General features: G+C 39.0%; 1 protein-coding gene across 2 annotated transcripts in view; it reads right to left on the minus strand.

The window, feature by feature from the left end:
* Positions 1 to 15,907, minus strand: part of vps54 (VPS54 subunit of GARP complex) — a 29,039-nt gene extending 13,132 nt beyond the window's left edge. The window contains exons 1-12 of one of the 2 annotated variants that reach the window (XM_044342058.1): positions 15,729 to 15,907; positions 12,569 to 12,743; positions 12,000 to 12,241; positions 7,527 to 7,611; positions 6,957 to 6,991; positions 5,652 to 5,783; positions 4,802 to 5,187; positions 3,770 to 3,896; positions 2,136 to 2,165; positions 774 to 881; positions 388 to 443; positions 57 to 153 (exon numbers count right to left, since the gene is read on the minus strand). In XM_044342058.1, coding sequence (XP_044197993.1) covers positions 57 to 153; positions 388 to 443; positions 774 to 881; positions 2,136 to 2,165; positions 3,770 to 3,896; positions 4,802 to 5,187; positions 5,652 to 5,783; positions 6,957 to 6,991; positions 7,527 to 7,611; positions 12,000 to 12,241; positions 12,569 to 12,713 — 1,443 coding nt within the window. In that variant the 5' untranslated portion in view covers positions 12,714 to 12,743; positions 15,729 to 15,907. The remainder of the gene's footprint in view (positions 1 to 56; positions 154 to 387; positions 444 to 773; positions 882 to 2,135; positions 2,166 to 3,769; positions 3,897 to 4,801; positions 5,188 to 5,651; positions 5,784 to 6,956; positions 6,992 to 7,526; positions 7,612 to 11,999; positions 12,242 to 12,568; positions 12,744 to 15,728) is intronic. The other variant, XM_044342066.1, reaches the window with a different exon arrangement.
* Between the last annotated feature and the right edge of the window lie 3,236 nt (positions 15,908 to 19,143).

The raw sequence follows: 19,143 nt of genomic DNA on the forward strand, positions 1-19,143 counted from the left end.
ACTATTGTCTGTTTTGACTTTTTTTCCTGGTTTGAGTGTTTCTGTAACGGACTCACCTTGATCCTCTGCAGGAAGAGAAGGAAACTGTCAAAGACGCTCTTCAGCAGCTCAAACCACTGAGGGAAGGTCATCAGACGCATCTGGTCAGCTAGCCTTCAGACACACAATCACATAAAAACAGTCAGTCATCAGTTTATCATGACTTCTCATCACCACTGGATGGCACTAAAGACAAACACCAGATTAACTGGCTTCATTATCTTAATTGCAGCACATAAATCATTATTATTGAACTCTATGTATGAAGCTATTAACTCATCAGGCTGTTGTATAAGATGAACATCTGTATAAGATGAACATCTGTATAAGATGAACGTCTGTACTCACTTAGTGACGACTTCAGTGTCTATTTCTTCTATGTGCAAAACACTTTCTGCAACACACTGCAAACACACAAACATGATCATCAAGTTAAACAACTAAAAAACTGTTTGGATCCTTTCAGACATGGAGATCAATATGATCTGAACATGTTGGTCTGAAGAAGCGTCTGAGTTTCATGTAAAAGTCACGACAGAAATCCTGAAACTCTAAAATCTAAACATGTATTTACAGTCAGGAGCATCGATCATCACGGTCGTTATTTAAGACTTCAACAGCAAAAATAAGATAAAAAAAAGGGCTCTAACATATTTGACTATGACAGTTGTGATGATGATGATGATGATGATGATGATGATGATGATGATGATGATGAGAGTCAGGTGTCGTACCTGAGCGACGATGGCCTTGGCAGCCATGATCATCTCATCGCTGTAAATATCCAGAAAGTCCAGCTTCCTCTGCCGCAGCAGACCGAACACCAGCGACGCCAGACGCTCCTAAACACACACACACGCACGCACACACACACACACATAAAGAAAAATACTGAGTCCTCGACTCATCTGAGCAGATTTTAAAGGTGCAGTTTGTGGAATTTCGTGGCATCTAGAGGAGCAGACTCGGCAGAAATGGAATATTATATTAAATATGTTTTAATTAGTGTTTAATCACCTGAAAATAAGAATTGTTGTGTTTTCGTTACCTTAGAATGAACCTTTATATCTACAGAGGGGAGCGGGGCCTGACGTGTTTCTACAGTAACAACTAAACACTGGCTCTAGAGGACTTTAGTGTTTTTCACCAGTTTTACAGCCACCGTCGGTTCTCCTACATGCTTAGAAGTTTCAGTTGGTTGTAATCTGTAACTTCACCACTAGATGCCACTAAATCCTACAAACTGGTCCTTTAAATTCATGAAAGTTGAGTTCAACAGGCTGCAGGGTTTCAGACGACGACGATGACGACAGGAGATGAGTTTTAATTTCACATAAATTAAGATTTCTTCCAGATGTTCAGATTAAACATTAACATCATCAGAAGCAACGTATCCATAATTAATATGATCCTTAATTAGCGCCACAGCGACTAAAAGAATCAACAGTAACAGAATTATCTGCTGTTTGTACAAACCTGCGATTTCACTACAAGAATAAAAGTGAACTGAAAGCAGAGCTGCACAATCTGGATCCATGATTATTTATTTACCCTCCTGAACAGTGAGAAAAAGATTTATTGTTTTTTAATTATTGTGGATTGAGAGATAAATGCTTCCAGGTTTAGACAACAAACTGTACGATCTTTAAATCCAAACAGGTGATTGATGCACAACATGACTGGAAGGTGTTTCTCTGTTTTTTTTCGTTACTTATAGATTTCATTAGAGAGAATTATGTCTCACAATAATTTTATTTATTTAAATCGCTACATGATTAGAGACTGAATTGCTTCCCGACCTGAACCTAAAGATTAATCATCAGCATCGATCAAACATTTTTAATCTGTTTGGAGACCAGACGGCACAAAACATCAGTACAAACTTGTTCTAATGTTTAGACACCGAAAAATGATCATCCTGAATGAGTTAACCCCACCCGTCTGGTACTCCAAGCACATTAAAACAAACACCAAGGATTATTCAATTTATCACTGATCCACATCTGGACGACTGAGCCGATTCCAGCAGCGGACATGATTTCATGGATTTAATGTGAGTGTGTGTGTGTGTGTGTGTGTGTGTGTGTGTGTGTCACCTTCAGTGAGGCAGCGTTTGGGTTGTGAACCTGTGATTAAATACACAACGTTTCACATCAGTGTCGTGAAGAGAAAACTCCTTCCTGCTTAAAACGAACCAATGAATTATATTTTTGCAACAAATAATTAAATATTATTTTAATATATTATATTTTTGTGATATATTTTGCGTGATTATTATGTTTTTTTTTTGCTATTTTTTCCAGATACTGATAATATCTTTTTATCTTGATTATATATCGAGTCCTCATATGAACTGTACATATGATGATGTCGGCATGGTGCTGCTCTTCATCATTTAGGTCATTTTCCTGATGATGACGAGCAGGTTGGGTTGAAACGTTTCTTATTTCAGTCAGATAAAAGTTTTTCAGAAGCTCAGTGAGCCGACGCTCTTACATTACAGAACAACTTCCTGTCTTTCAGGCAGCTGCTGGTTTCATTTCATTCCTGTGAAAACAACTTTTAAGCTTTCTGTCGATAAATAATAAAGCAACACAGCGGACGACGAGCCGCCTGTTTACCGTCAGAGTTACATTATTGACACGTTGTGACGCAGCTGCAAACAGTCTGTGAACATAATAAAGGACTGAAGAAACATTCACTGCTCAAAACTGCAGTTTGACAAAATGGATAAAGTTAAACACTGTGATTAATAACGTGTTGGACAAGACTCAGTGTCATTTAGTTGGTTTTAATACCGTAATGAGACAAGACAGAGAGCACAGTAAACTCGGCAGCCACACATTTCTCTGTTCTGTATTTCTCTGTTTTGTGTCTTCAGGTTATGCTAACCCATTGTTGCTAACTTTGGAGCTAACCTCCTTTACTTTTCCAGCATTTGGGGAAACAACAGACGTGACTTTTTAGCATTTATTAACTGGCACACCATAGTCTGCACTGTACATTTACTGCCAGACTGACAACTTACTACTAACCTTTACCTCTGCTCCGCTCGCATCCACCGTCACTTCTCTGTCCCTCGCTCTTTCCCGCTCGCTACGCAAACATACTCCTTAACGGAGCCGCGCGACCAGTGGTTTCCCAGGCAACGACACAGAGGTTGACTCACGTACCGGAACAGCGCTGCTCAGAGACTCCCAAACGCTGTCGATTTTCGACAAATGGATATTCGATGAATGGATATTCATTCGGATATCAAATATAAAGAAATATTTTTTGGCCATGGCGGGAGTTCTCGTTGTGTCATTATGGAGAAACACAGATTCAGTAAACGTTCAGTAACCGTTGAGAACAGTTAGACCCAGCAGTCTCCGTTAGGTTGGGCGAGTTCAAAATTGTGTTAACAACGGGGGTGTTTTGAATACTAATTTAATTGTCTGATTTTATATTTAATAAAGACACTTAAGAGATGTACAACATTGTTTAGTACTACATCTATTCATGTTGAAATGATTCATAATTCATCTGTGTGTGGATTAAATGAGTGAAACCTGTTTAGTTGGATTATTACACCGAACACAAGCTGCACATTTATAATTCTCTTCTGGAATAATCAGGAGTTTGAGGAGGTTTTTTTTTGTTTTTGGGACATCAGGTGACATGTGAGGGATGAATAAATGAACGTTAAATACAGTTTTCACAGTTTTGTAATGTCATGGCTTTGTCAGACCTTCTCCAGGACCTGCGGCTCGTCCTTCAGGCTGCGGTTCAGGTCGCTCCGCGCGTACATGCTGAAGTCCTCCACCATCATCTTATCGATCAGCTTCTCCAGCTCGCACAGCTGGGAGCCCAGATGTCTGAAGGGGACGAACAGGACGGACAGATGTCAGCAGTGTTTCACTGGTGCAGCTGCAGTCTGAGAGATTTCACTCTGACATCCTGAAAACAGCAGCTACACTTCCTGTTGAGACTTCAAAGGTCACATTAAATGATTTGATGTCGTCTGTGGTTAGATGTGTTTTTGTCTGAACTAAATGAGCTTCAACTGATAAACTGTGAGATAAAAATGACTCCAAAACATCTTTAATGATAATCAGACGTCTCTGGATAACTGACAACATCAATGTGAAACATTTTCAGCTTTTTTATGTCAGTTTGGATTCATATTCATGCCGATTCTTCAGTTTTAACTTTAATTGCAGACATTGACTCATTACTAACCATCAAGTCATCAGAGCTGCAGAGTCATACGTGACGACAAACATCAGCCGTTTTCACTAGTTTCCAACATTTTAAAGACAAAGCGACTAATCAAGAGAATAATCAGCAGATTGATAATGACAATAATCGTTAGTTGCAGCCGTTGATATCATATGAACTGTTTTTACGACTCTGCTCTGCTGAATAAGAAGCAGCAAAGCTTCTCTCTTCACGTCCATTTTGCCACCAGCAGAATATTACGTCACTATGTCACCAAATATCCAGCACCAGTTTGAAAGAACTGGAAGAACTGGTGAATGAATTTGGCCTTTTTGTGGTTTGATCAGGTGATAAAAGTTGTTTCAGCCTGAACACAAAGTGACTAAATGTGTGGCAACAGGAAACAAGTTCACTCAAAGCTGCTTCAGCTGAGGCAAAGATGCATCAAATACACAACAAACAAACATCTGGAACATCAGCTGTCAGTCTGTTATTCTCTACAAACAAACTGTAGTCGTATTTGCTTTGACAACAATAAAAAGTTGACTTCCTGCTTCCTCACCTGAAGCTGTGGATCCCCTGCAGCTCCTGCTGCAGCACCTCCTTGGTGGTGGCGATGAGCTCCAGCGCTCCGACGAACTCTGAGGTGGAGAGCAGCAGCTGCACGGTGGGCTGCGTCTGGTGCACCGCCGCCATCAGCTTCAGCTTGTTGTGCAGCTTCACGCAGTTGTTGCGCGTCAGGGCGGTGCGGAGGGCCCGTAAAGGCCCCTGACACATGACCCGGTCTATGGCGGCGGTCCGGCCCCGCAGGACGGCCACGGCCCGCTGCGTCTCCTGCAGACGGTCCTGCAGCTCGTGCTGGGACGACATGGCGTGAAAAAACGCCTCGGAGCGCAGCGAGATCTGCCGGGCGATGCTGACCTCCACCACGTCCAGGTAGTGACTCAGCTGCAGCGACGCAGAGACACAGAACAGATTAATATCTTCACATGAATAAAATGTTTGTCTGGCAGCTAATTCCTGAAAGATCCAGACGTGTTTTAAATTTTAGAAGAAAGGCTTAAAACTGGGCGATTTATGGCATCAGTTATTGTGATCATGGTCTCGTTTATAAATGATGATGTCGTCAAATGTCTTGTTTTGTCTGATCAATAGTTCAAAATCCAAAAAGGTATTCAGTTTATTATCATGTACGAGAAAAGAAAGCTTCAATTTCATATTTTAGAAGCTGCAGCGTCAAACACCAATCAGGATCAGAGGTTTCAGTTCCTCCCGCCGAGTCTTCCTGCATCCTAAAGGCCTCAGCTGTGAAGCTTCTGTGTGTGTGTGTGTGTGTGTGTGTGTGTGTGTGTGTGTGTGTGTGTGTGTGTGTGTGTGTGTGTGTGTGTGTGTGTGTGTGTGTGTGCGTTCACCTTCTCCTGCAGCAGTTTGGAGGAAGCCACATCTCTGCTGCTCTTCCCTCCAGCGCTGTTGAAGTGCGACCAGGGCAGCACGGCGTTGAATGTGGCCGGATCCTCCAGAGCGAACTCAGGCTTCATGAAGATCTGAAAACACAAATCAAGAGACACCGTGTGACGCGAGGTCGTCATGGAGACGGAAAAATATAGATCTGAGTTGTGTTTTATCTTTTAAGATTAACGCAAAATTCATGGACGTAACAATTAAGATACTAAACCGACTGACGAATACGAATCAATTAACCTGATTTTGGATGAATTGACTCTCTGTAATGTGTCTAGTTTCATAAGTAGCTTAAAAATGTTGATTATGTTGTTTTTCAGCTCAGAGAAGCTGGAAACAGTCATGTTTAAACCTACACGGCAAAATCAAAAACTTTATTTCATCTGCACACAGACAACACACAGTAAAGCCACATATTTAATGGATTTAATGGCATCAATGTTTTAAAGAGTTAAAGAAAAAATCTGATTGGCCGATTTTAAATTTAACAGAGAAACTGAAATGTACACACTACAAACAAACAAACACAGAGGTTTAATTGGTGTATCTAATATTAAAGACGAAAAGGAGAAATTGTCTGTTTTCATCAGTATTTTTAACCCTCGTCTTCCTCGTCTTTTCCACTGAGTAGACGCTGACGGTGCCTTTAAAAAAAAGATCCATACTGGAAACCATAAAGATCACAGTTACAGAGACACTAAAGCAGAGTCTCCTTCACAATAAAAGTCCAAGAAAGGCTGAATATACCAACACATGATGCAGCTGTTCTCATCCACACACACACATCCTGCTGCTACATATATACTGAAACCAATATATCGATGGCCGAAGAGCAAAACCTCCGATCTGAAAAATGCACTTTTTTGAGGAAACTTGTTGTTTTCTTGCAGAATGCATGTTTGTACGGTTATTACAGTAATATAGTCCAAACACAGGGTATTATATCGACCATCATCAACACGCTGATCAGGCTTTAATGGAAGATGAAACAGATGAAACAGGAAGTTTCACAATTTATTGTATTTTTGGCTCCTGTATGTGACTATTATCAATTTTAGTTGGAAACCTGCAGGAAACAATGGAAGCAAACAGACGTGAAACAATCATAACAAAAAAAAAAAAAAAAAAAACGCTAACAGGAAGTTTTAGAGAAAAAAAACAAAGAGTTAAAGAGGTTAAAATAACAAGCGTTAAAGCTTTTTCTTTCATTCTCCCCCGACAGAAACGAGAGAATAAAGTGGAGGAAATGTTTTTACCTTCGGGACTTGTTCCAGCTCAGCTCTGGATTTATCTGAAAGGAAACAAGAAAAGCTCTAAATCAGTCACACATCAATACTTTTACTTTCTAAATGACTAAGTTGGATGATGGGTCGCACATTTTTATATATTTCTACTTTTATTTCTGTCCAACATGTGTTGAATGTGAGTAAAAGAAACAGAAATCAGATAAATGAAACCTGTTTTTGAAGCCTTGAGTGAAGCATTTCTATTTCTATTTTCCTTTATTTAAAACAAATATACATAAATAAACAAGCGTCCTAAATGTATGACAGTGTCAACTGTCAGAGTCAAACTACTGTTTTATTATTTACATCAAAATCCAGGAACAAATAAACAATTTCCTGGAGGTTTCAGGTGTTTTTCAAGTAAATTAACATGTATTTGGTGTTTAAATTTATGTTTGCGTTCAAAAAACAAGAAGAAGAAGAAGAATCTGTGGGCCCGTCTGTGGTGACGTGTGTGTTTCCACTGGTGGTTTAATGGACTGGAGGCGGGCGGGGAGAGTCCCCCAGCAGCAGCAGCAGCAGCTGGTTAATAATTCATACCGTGGTTGGTGGTGATACTGGAGACGGCGTCCACGTCGTCTTTGTTGGGGCAGATCGTCTTGCAGCGTTCGTGAATTCTTTCCCTCTGAGAATAAAATAAATAAATAAATAAATAAATAAAAAAAACAGAAAAAGATTCAGGATTTAAAACTAAAAGTCTATCAACAGCAGCAGCTCATAACACAACAGCACTTTATTCCACTGAGTCACATAATCCATTATCAGCGTTACACAGACGACCAGCAGATCCATTAAAAACCAGTGGAACCAGTGTAGAAGATAATTCACATCCTGTCTCTCTGAGCAAGTTTCCTGCAGCTTCACTGAGTTACATTTCAGACTTTTAAAGACATTTTTAACATCACATAGAAAGTAATTTAATACTCGTTTCACAGTCAAAGTATCAAAGATCAATAAAAACAATTAGCGATGATAAAGGATACTTCCTGTTTGTATATAACAATCATTCCTAATAATATAATTAATGACTCATTAATCACGATCTGGATGTTGATCAGCCGGATTAAACATTGAAGCTCAAAGGTCTGGAACAATAGAATCAGCCAGGTTTGACTAAAAAAAATCACATTTAATAACTAACATTACTGTCTGTAGCAGGATAGAGGAAATATTTAATGTAATAATGTTAATTAATAACATGTTGACAGAAGAAAAAAGGCAGGAGTCTCATAGTTCACCTTCAAAAAAGGCAAATAAATGGGCGAATTTTACTTAATAATTAACTTTGTGAGATGCAGGTGAAGGATTTTGTGAATTCTGGGTAATGAAGTCTTTCCCTGGTCTTAGTGTTTCAGCAGAGAAGCTTCTGTTTGTTTCCCTTTTTACTCCATCAAACACACACAGACTTCTGTTTTTACTGCAAACACTGAAGTGTAGCTGTTATTTAAGACGACAGACTTTAAGACCGGATGCTGGTCACTTTCTTCAATAAAAAAAAAGCTGCGTACTCTCACGTTTTTCTTATTTCTGCTGGTCAGACTGGGACCTTCATCATCACCAGTTAGCTTCACTGTCAGTTATGTTTCATATTACAGTTCAGTGAACTGGAGCGAGAGACAACGCCCTCCTTTTCTATTTATTGAATCAAGAACAAAGAATCTGAATCTAAATCATGAGATTCCCCAAAGATTCATGTGTCTAATCAGCCTGAGAGTGGCGCTAAAAAAAACCCCCCCCACTGTTTCCAGAGTTCCCAGTTCCTCTTTGGACAGCAGGAATAAGGAAGCATCAGAGGAATGTCTGACAGCTGCTCCTCAGTCTTGGCTGTTATTTCCTCGTCAGCAAGAAATCATCATTATGAAACCTGAAGCAGGAAATGAAGAGAACGCCGCTCTGAGAAGCAAACGACACTCAATCTGTGACATTTCTGAAAACTAGACGACTCGAACAGGAACAAAGACGTCGGTCTGAGCATCAAAGTGGGTTTTTTTTGAGGATGTTGAGGGGACTTTTTCTACTAAACACAAATCTGCTTAAAAAATACTAAATAGAAAGCTGATAAAATATGCAGATGAAAGATTCTACTCAAGTGCAGATGAGGCACAAAGAAACTCGACATTATGAGGAGAAAAACTAACATTAAGATACTTTAAAACTTTGCAAAAGGTCACAGATTCAGAGTAAAAATAGCACAACAAACAATGTTTCATGTAGATGCTGCTGTGTGACTCAGTTCAAGATAAAAATACGTCTGAAAAAATCCCCCAAAAACATTTTCATGCCGAGTATTTGACTGTTTTCTAATGATCTTATCAGTGAAGCAGTCAGGATGTTACAGCGCTGAAATGTTCAGTAGAGCAGGGAAAAAAAAACAAAACAGTTTCGGTGTTTGTGGCTTTTCCTTCATGTTCGACTGTGGGTGAAGTAGGTGCAGCGTTTCCACTCAACAGATCCGTCTGTGGTGAACCGCTACAGTATTAAAAATACCCACAACAAACATCTTAATATCAGAACTAGAAGGCTGGAAAGTGATGACACGAGAGGAAGAAACAGCTGCAAGAGAGATGTTGCTAAAGAGCGGTTTGATCGAGGAAAAAAAAAAAAAGGTTTCACCAGTATTTTACCAGTTAAAAAGTAATATTAAATCCATTCAAATGGGATTCAACTGGTCTAAAAAACTAGACTCGCGTCGTTTTTTTTGTGTCTGTATTGATTAGTCGGTCGTCATTTTTTCAAGTAAAAATGCCAAAGTTTGCTTCTCAGATGTGAAGAGTTGCTGGTTTTATTTGTGATAAATGAATAAATGAACTGGAATGTAGCACAAGTTCATTCTATGTACAGTATGTGTCCCTAAATAAACATTAAATAAACTGCATCTGTTTGGGTTTTGGATTGTTTGTTGAACAAAAAGGTATTTAAATAAATCTAATCGTTTTCCATTATTCTAAAACAACTAATAAATGTTAGTTTCAGACCTAAACACAATACTTGCATCCAAATGAAACATCCAAAAGAACCAGTTTTTCATTCTTGACACAACTATTTCTGTCACTCGTCATGTGAACAATCAAGTGTAACACTGTGAATACCTTCCAAGAGAGACTGTCTGAAAATATGCACCATTATCCCTGGTATTTAACCAATATCATGTCTCTCCTCTCTCTATTTCACTCTGACTGTTCACTCCATCTTTGAGTGTAGCCATTTGGAACAACTGTGCAAATTTTTGATTTCCAATGTGGTTGGACGACACGTTGTACAAACCAGTTCTCATCCACCATAAACTGACCCTAAGTGTTTGCAGTGGCTGTGTTTGCACTCCTGTACATACCGGCTGTGATGAAACTCTTCCTGCATGAGGTTACAGATCACATCAGTCTGATCAGCAGCGTCTTCCATCATTATACAGTTAAAAATCAATAACTAAAATAAATTTGGGAGTAGCAGAGAAATCTGGTTCCTGATATGCTGCATGAATACACCAGATAGTACAGAGCACGTAAACATGTTCACTGGTTCACCACATAACCTGGTTTCTCTGGATAACCCGGTTACTAACGAGCATTTAAACTGAATGTAAGTGATGAAGGACAAAATCTACAAAATCTATAAAATCCACAAAAAAACCTACAAAAACCACAAAATTTACAGAATTTTTAATCAGCCTGAAAAAACGTGAACCTTTCGTCTTTTATTTTCCTTGTGACACATTAAAATAAAGGATCACAGGTTGTGAATGTTGCTCGGTGGTTCAAATCAAACAAAGAGTTATTTTCTAAAGGTTTTAAGGGCTTTAAACGCACAATATGTAATTTCAGCTGCTAGGCGTCTCAATCAAAACAATAACAAAAGACGGAGTGTGATGACAGTGTGAAGTAGCAAGGGATCATGGGAGTTGTTGTCTTCGTTGTTAAATAACCAGCTTCACCGGGATAGGATTACTCCAGTGTTCATCATTCAGGTCTCCTCCTCTCCAGAACAAACGGACCCGCAGATTAAAATCGTTAAAATACTAATTAAAGCTGTTTCATCTAAAAAAAAATCAATATTTCTCCGATGATGTTTGGTGACCACCGGACTTCCTGGAGGGGCTGTTAGCCGAGCTGCTGCTAACGTTTGTCCAGTTTATTTCTCTGATAACTTAAGATCCAGACGTACAACGACTAAAATCCTTCTTCCAGCTAAAAGATATAGTTAAAAACCACCTAAATTTATCATGAAAATGTGGCTTAAAACTGAATAAAAGTCAATTTATAACAGTTTGTGTGGAACAACCACAACACCGATGTACTATCTTGTATGTGTGTAAGTTACTCTTTGGTAGACGCCATTGTAGCGGACAAACACAGCGCCGCCGTATGTATCTTGTACGTGTTTACTCTTTGGTAGAGGAGGTATGACGCCATTGACAGGCGACCAAATGAAACCGTTACTTTGATTAAATTACAGATTTCTCTGAGTTTGAAACTTGTTGGAAACATTTGGGATAATGTAAGTACACAACTCAACAACATATATAACACAGGTCTAGTTGTTTTTAGACATTTTAATGTGGAATAATTATATATTATAGCTTTAATATGTAAAATTATAGAGTAACTTCAGTAATCTTCTGCTGTATTGTTCACTTATGACCCCTCAGATTTATCTTGCTTGCATGTAAGACTGTTGGCTGAATAGAAATCTCACCTGTAGCTCATATTACAACAATCTACTCTTGCAAAGTATCACAACTTTTCATCTGTTTTTTTTTTGTTGTTGTTGTTCGTCTCTATCAGGCCATTAAAACATGTGGATGAGTTGGCTGAGATTTTAAAAGTTGCCACATCAACTTACAGGTACAACAGGATTTTCGACACACCCACAGCCGGGTGAAGCTGAAAGTAAAGTAAACATGAAACATAAATTCCTCCTTCAGCAGCAGAAAGATTTTAATCCACACTGACACTGAGCGAATCCGTCCTCCCGCCTTTTAAAAAAGACGCTGTGAATAAGGTACGGCGGGGGTGTTACCTGAGCGGTCTCCTGCAGGTAGGGCCCGAAGTGTTCCCTGGTGATGTTGGGGAGGTAGAACGAGGGCATCACCTCCGTCTCTGCGAAGTCCAGGCCCCATGTTTTGGTAAAAAAGTCGGACTCCCGTTTGGCGAGGCGCGGGTCGTTTAACGCAGCGGGGAGGTTGACCTTCGAGCTGTACACCGTCCACCTGTCGTGCTCCGCCACCACCGACGGCCCGTCGCACAGGCCCCGCCCCTCACCTGCAGGACGGCGTGGAAAACAGAGAGTCAGGGATGTCACATTCATCCATTGACAGAAAATTAATCTGCAACAATTTTTTATAAATCAATTAAGTCAGTTCAAGTCATTTAACAAGCAAAATTTCTAGTTTTATATCATTGAATATCTTTTTTGGACTATTGCGGGACAAAAGAAGCAGTTTGACGACGTCACCTTGGACTTTACGGTCATTTCATACATTTCAAATTGATGGAAAAAGAAATAAACAGATCAATCGGTGTGTTTGAGCCTTAAAAGTGACGTTTACGAAGGCTGAGACGTTAATAAAAGAGCAGTTTTTTCCCCACCGGTGGGCTCCTTGGGGCAGACGTCAGGCAGGGAGCGAACAGGCCGGCAGCGAGGGGGGGAGGGTTCCCGCTCCTTGTGGTAGATCCCACCTCGGCCTCCACCACTGGGACGAGGCACTGGGGAGGAGCTGTGGCTGGAGGCCATGGCATTGGGACTCGCCTCCCAGGAGGCTAGCTGGACACACACACACACACACAGCAGGCATTAGATATCAATTATTACTGTGATATAGTACTTTCATTGGAAATTCAAGTGAGAAGCTGTTTCAACCCAGTGAATCTGACGCTTGCCGAGTCCATACAGGCTTTAAATACCAACACAGGACTTGTTAATAGATCAATTCCTTGTTTTATCTTTAGTACAGGAAGTGACACCTGCTCAGAGTGAGTTTGAACTTCAGGTTGCAGCTGCAGAACTGAAAGTTAACTGTGAGATTGTGACGGTTTTTTATGTGCGGCAGGTTCAGAGCACCGATACCAAAGTTCAAACCGCCGTTCAAACTCTGTGACACGTCCTCAACACCTGAACAAGCTCCACGATTAAATCAAATAAATACTCCTCAATACTATGTGTTGTGTTGCTAAAGAGATTTGTTACACAAATAAAGTTGCGTTGCTTCTTTTACATGTAAACAACCTTTCAAGTCTTTAATGTCAAAATGTAAAAAAGCTTTGTTTAGAACGATAACTTAGATACAAACACTCATATCCTCTGATTCCTCCTCTTCAATAAGCATTAAAGAACGTTTGCAGAGAATCAGCTTCCTGTGCGGACCGACGTGTTAAATGAACGTCGTACTGAGCGGCTCCGCGTGTGAAGCCGATGTGTTTTTGTGCTGACTGTCAGTTCTAATCTGACTGCTCAGACTGTGAGTGTTGTAGGACCCTCTGTTGATAATCCCATCACACTGATGAGAGGATTACAGGAAACGTCTGCAGCCTCACTGTTACTACCACCAACACCACCACCGCCACCGCCGCCGCTGTTGTTGCTGTTTTTAGCTCCTTTGGTTTAAAAAACATCTTTTTTTCCTCAAAGTGTAAAACTTCAGACTCGTCAGCTGGCAGCTGTGACCGGCTGCTCTCTGAGACCTCTGAGAGTAAAAATAGAAATAATTGGACGATTTTTTTCTGTTTTTGAAGAGAAGTTTAGAGGATTATCACAGGTGCTGTTTGACTTATTTTATGCCTGCGGGCACATCAGCTGACAACAGACGGATGAAGAATAACCAGCACTTTATCATTCTGTGTCTCCATCAACAAATGTCCAATATTTCTAGAATAATACTTCCGCACAAAGCACTTCCTTCCTCTGATTCATTTAGTTTGGCAAGACAACAAATTATTATTTTAACGTAATGAAAAACAATAATTCATCAGTAAATGTGAGGCGGATTACAGGAAAAACAAAACAGCAGCGACTGCACTGAAATAATCCATCAGTAAACCTGAGTGACATCCCTGCGTCCATGTAGGTTTCTACACTTTAGTGAATAGTTTAATTTGTGATGCTTAAATCTTGCTGAGCTTCTTATAAAGAACTGGATTTAACAAGTGATGTTTCAGTTCTTCTGGATCTTTGCATCTGTTTCTTTTCTCAGTGAATATAAACACTTAGAAGATAAATGTTACATACATTTACAAGATGTCTCGAGTCCCATCTGTGAAAACCCTGCTGACATCATTATGACATCATTGGGGTCAGTTCCTCAGACTTGACGAAAGCCGCAGACATGATACAACTATTCACAGGTTGCTGTTTGACCAGTGGACTCAGAGTTGTGTGTGAAATGTGTTGTTAGGTTCATGGACGGATTATAAGAAAATACACATATAAAAAAGTTCCCCGACTCGTCCTACATTGGAGCCCCAAAGTGACATTTCACAGGTGAATCGGAGCTCTTCTCTGCACACATAATATACTAAATACACTCATCACAAAAATATGACAGGAAACCATCAATGAAAGGCTGAGATGCAGGTTTTACTTCCTAAAAGTTGAGCTGTTCTGCTGTCACACTTGATTTAAATTTAAAGCTGCAGCAATTAGTTGATCATTTTGCAAGCAAAAATACCTTAAAACTCTCTGGTTTAGTGAGAATTTGCTGCTTTTTCTTGCTGCTTTCAGATGAATATCTGCACTGTTGGACGAAACAAGCAAATCAAAGTAGAGCTGCAACGATTTGTAGATCAACAGTACATTAATAGCTAATTATTTTGATAATCAATTAGTTGTTTCTCTAGTTCAAGCTATGACAGTAAACTGAATATATTTGGACTGTGGACAAAACAAGATATTTTAGGTTACTTTGGTAACACTGAAAGACATTTTCTGACACTTTCAAGACCAAACAACTGATCTAATTATCGAGAAAATAATCAACAGATAATGGAAATAATCATTGATTGCAGAGCTAACAGCTACATATACTCACTTCTGAAGCTTCATATCAGCTTCAGATAAACTTTTAAATACATTTTTTGCACAGAAGGAGGACTGTGGATTTTGTCATCACTTCCATTATAAGTGCATTATGAAGGGATCAATATGAACAGGAGGAATGATTACAGCAAGAAAAACATGTCTCAATGTTCATTTGGGCTCCTGACTGTTGTTTTAAGACAGAGTTGAATAATTGTGAACCCTTCTTTTAAAGTTAGTGCAGCTGCTGATAAGTAAATGTTGTCTTTCAGTCTGTTTAAGATCAAAATAAGTAGTTTCACCCCGTGCAACGTCAAAATGGATCACGCATATGTCAGCTCAATATTAATATGACTATGTTTTGGGTTAAATTATTCGCCTCACACAGTTATCTTATCGTTGGATTGAAATGTCAGATAGCTGCATTAGCTTTAGCTTAGCTGCGGTGCATTCACTGCCTGCAGTTATTAGCATTTACATCCACCGAGCTGACACTGAAGCCAACACTAACTAGTGACACAAGACGCTGATAACCAGTTTTACTTTGGATGACAGCGCTGATGAAGCTCTGGATATCCGCGGCCTGTTTTGCCACAGCTAATGCTAAGCTAATGCTAAGCTACCGTTGCGTCCAGCGGCGGTTACACGCAGACCGACCCGCTGACAGGCGAGAGGAGCCCGGCGCAACTACACCCGCCGGGCCGGTCAGAGAGAGCGGGGCCTCGGCTGCCTCCGTACCTGTCGTCTGAAGCACAGCGGCCGTTGTTTCTCCTCTTCACCATCACAGAAACAACGGAGGAACCGGGAGGAAAACAACAGAGTCCACGGCAGCAGATACACCCGGTACACCGACCATCATGCACCGCAGGAGGAGGCGGGGCAGCGGCGGTTTGTTCGGGCCGTTTTTCTGGTCAGTGGACACGAAGCTCTGCCGCCACCTGCCGGCCATAACTGCCGCTTACATCAGTGGTAGACGAGAAGAAGAAGAAGAAGAAGAAGAAGAAGAAGAAGAAGAAGAAGAAGAAGAAGAAGAAGAAGAAGAAGAAGAAGAAGAAGAAGAAGAAGAAGAAGAAGAAGAAGAAGAAGAAGAAGAAATAGAAATAGAAATTAACAAGTCCACGGTCCTCCTTCTGTGTAAAAATGTATTTAAAAGTTTATCTGAAGCTAATATGAAGCTTCAGCATCCAAATGAGTCAAATCAAGTAGATATCTTTCAATGTTACAGTCTTTTTAGTGCCAAAGTTCCTCTTTTTGTTACTATTCTTCCACCTGCAGCTCAACAGGGAAACACTGTCCGAGGAAACACAAAGAGGGAATTTGATGCTAAAAAGACTGTAAATGTGTCAGATATCCACTTGATATGACTAACTCAGACTGCTGAAGCTGAATAGAAGCTTCACATCAACTTTTAAATGCATTTTTGAACAGGACTGTGGATTTTGTCCTCCATCACTTCCATTGAAAACACATTTGAAGGATCTTTTTAATATCCAGTATAAACAGGAGGAATGATTACAGCGAGGAAAACCTCTTTCACTGCTCATATGGACACCTGACTGTTGCTTTAAGACTTGAAAAAATTGTGAACCTGCCCTTTTTTGTGGCATATTAGAGAGTTGACAGGAAATGAATGACATGCAGCAAAGCAGCTCATCTGGACTGATGGTGTTGCACTTCATGGTCAACATAAACAAATCTGTCATCAAGGTGCCATGAGTTTTTGGTAAATAAATAAACATTTAAAGGCCTAATATATGATCCAAATGCAAACAAAGCAAACAGTAGGTTTTTTGATCAAAGGACACAACAGTTACATCTAAATTACTAATGTTTACTGGTACTATTAAAGGTTGGAATAAATAAATAAAATATGTACTTATATGTTTATATGTAACTACATGTCCCTTGTAAACATAATAAAGTTTTTTCCTTTTGTATTTCTTTGTTTGGTGCTACTTTTTATACTTTCTTCTATTTTTATTGTTTTATTCTTTTCTAATTTAAAATAGTTTAATATCTGTGTGTAGCTACAACTGTTCATTCATGTATTATATGATGATAATGAAAATGAACCTTGAACCTTGATTTAAGACACTAAAATTAACTTAATGTTGAACGCGGGAATGAGAGCAAAATTGTCAAAATAATCTTTAGGATCCACTCACTGACTACATCTGCTGATGAAGACCATGACATATGGTTGAAAGATTGAGAGAAAAGCTTGTAAGTGCACTAAGATAATTTTCTAGAACTAAATGTTTTCTTTGAAGGATGCTGGTAGGACAATATTTAATAATTTCAACAAAAAAATAAGTGATTCATATTAAAAAAAAACAACAACAACACAGGAGTCTGGAGTTGCAGTTCTTAATCAGCAAAAAACAGAGACAACAACACAAATATCAGCAGGATGTTTTTATTGTTTACAGATATTACAAAAACAGTCAGTGATCAGCTGTGAAGACGATACACGATTAACAAACTGGAGACGATATGAAGTGAGTCAGTGTAGTTCAGCATTAGTTTCCATTGATTTAAAACTCCTGCAGGTTTAATCTGATGCGTCTACCGTCACTTATACTGAGAGTAACTTTAATGCTTTGACAGCAGAATAATTCACACCTGTAGGATACAAACACACAGTGTGAGTCTTCAGCTCCAAAAAAAGTTAAATAAGAGTCGGTGAACCCTGAGTGTGGCGCTGCAGGAAAGGTCATCAGGTCATTAAAATCAATATGGTTCATCCTCCGGGGAGCAGGCATGTGATCGTTGAAAACTGCCAATTAGATTTTAGGTAGAAGGTTCGGCCTGATGGTGGCGCCAGAGGAAAGGTCAGAAAGTTATTGGAAATCATTTTGAGGTTTCCTTTTTATAGGATGTTTGTACGTTTTTTATAAATTTGTTGTTTAAATGTTCTTAAAAATGACCCATAATCACTAAGAGACATTACCATTTACTGTATGTTGGAGTAAGTGGTAACACTTTATAATAAACATCATTAATAAATGGTATATTGACAATTAATAGTTATCTTACAGTTTGTTAATGGTTAATAATTGGTTTGTAAACCGTCTATAAACATTATCTGGATGTTGTTAAGTTACAACTGATGATTATAATACTTTGTAACCAATTAGTAACCATTAACAAACAGTAAAATAACTAATAACTACATTTATCATTTATTATTATAAAGTGTTACAGAATAAGAATACTTCTAATGACTTGTGATATTTTTATGTAATTGTGTTTTAATGTATCAGTATATTGTAAAAGTTGCGATGTGGGCTTCATATGTTAAAATAATTAAAATTAAGGCTACAAAAGTTCATCGTTTAGTTTATAAAATGCTTGACAATAGTGAAAAATTTCCCAGAGCCCTTAACGATGTCTTCACATTGATTGTTTTGTCCGTCCGACAGCCTACAGACCTTTAATGTTTTATTATAATCAAACAGAGAAAAAAAAAAAAACAGCCAATCTTTACATTTGACAAGCTGGAACTTGACAATGTTTTTATTTCTTTATGTTTGAAAACTGGATGATCAAAATTGTTGTTGATTAACTTTCTGTTGATTCACTAATTAATTAAATTGTTTCAGCAACAATTAACACATTGTCCCGCCACCATTTATCTTCCATATTTTCCTCACTGACAGCGAAAAGTAAAAAAAAAAAAAAAAATCAGTAAGATAAATACAGAACAGTGTAAATGTTACAGAAGAAGAAGAAGAGGATACACGGTAAATATTGGAGCCGCAGTGCGATCACCTGGATGTAAAATATTATACAAACTATTTGTCGAAGACTGGTGGACATTTTTTGTGGCTTTAAAAAAAAATGTCCTGTTACTTTAAGGAATTTGTTGCAAGGCTGACGGAGGCGTCTTCAATGAATTTTACTTTATTTCAATCCTCTCTGTATCAATAATGCAATATGAATAATGCTTTTCCAGGGTTTCCTGAGTCTTTCTGTGCGCTTCTGTGATCTTTAATGAACTTTAAACTGACATGAGCAGGAGAGAAATATTCCTTTAAGAGCACTTTTGGCAGAACATCTATCATCTAACAGGACAGAGATTATTCCTCATTAACAACTAATATACAGTCATTCACTGCCTGTAGTAGACATCACATACATTTTGTTGGGAAAA

This window comes from Thunnus albacares, chromosome 3, assembly GCF_914725855.1.
Source record: "Thunnus albacares chromosome 3, fThuAlb1.1, whole genome shotgun sequence".
NCBI lineage: Eukaryota > Metazoa > Chordata > Actinopteri > Scombriformes > Scombridae > Thunnus > Thunnus albacares.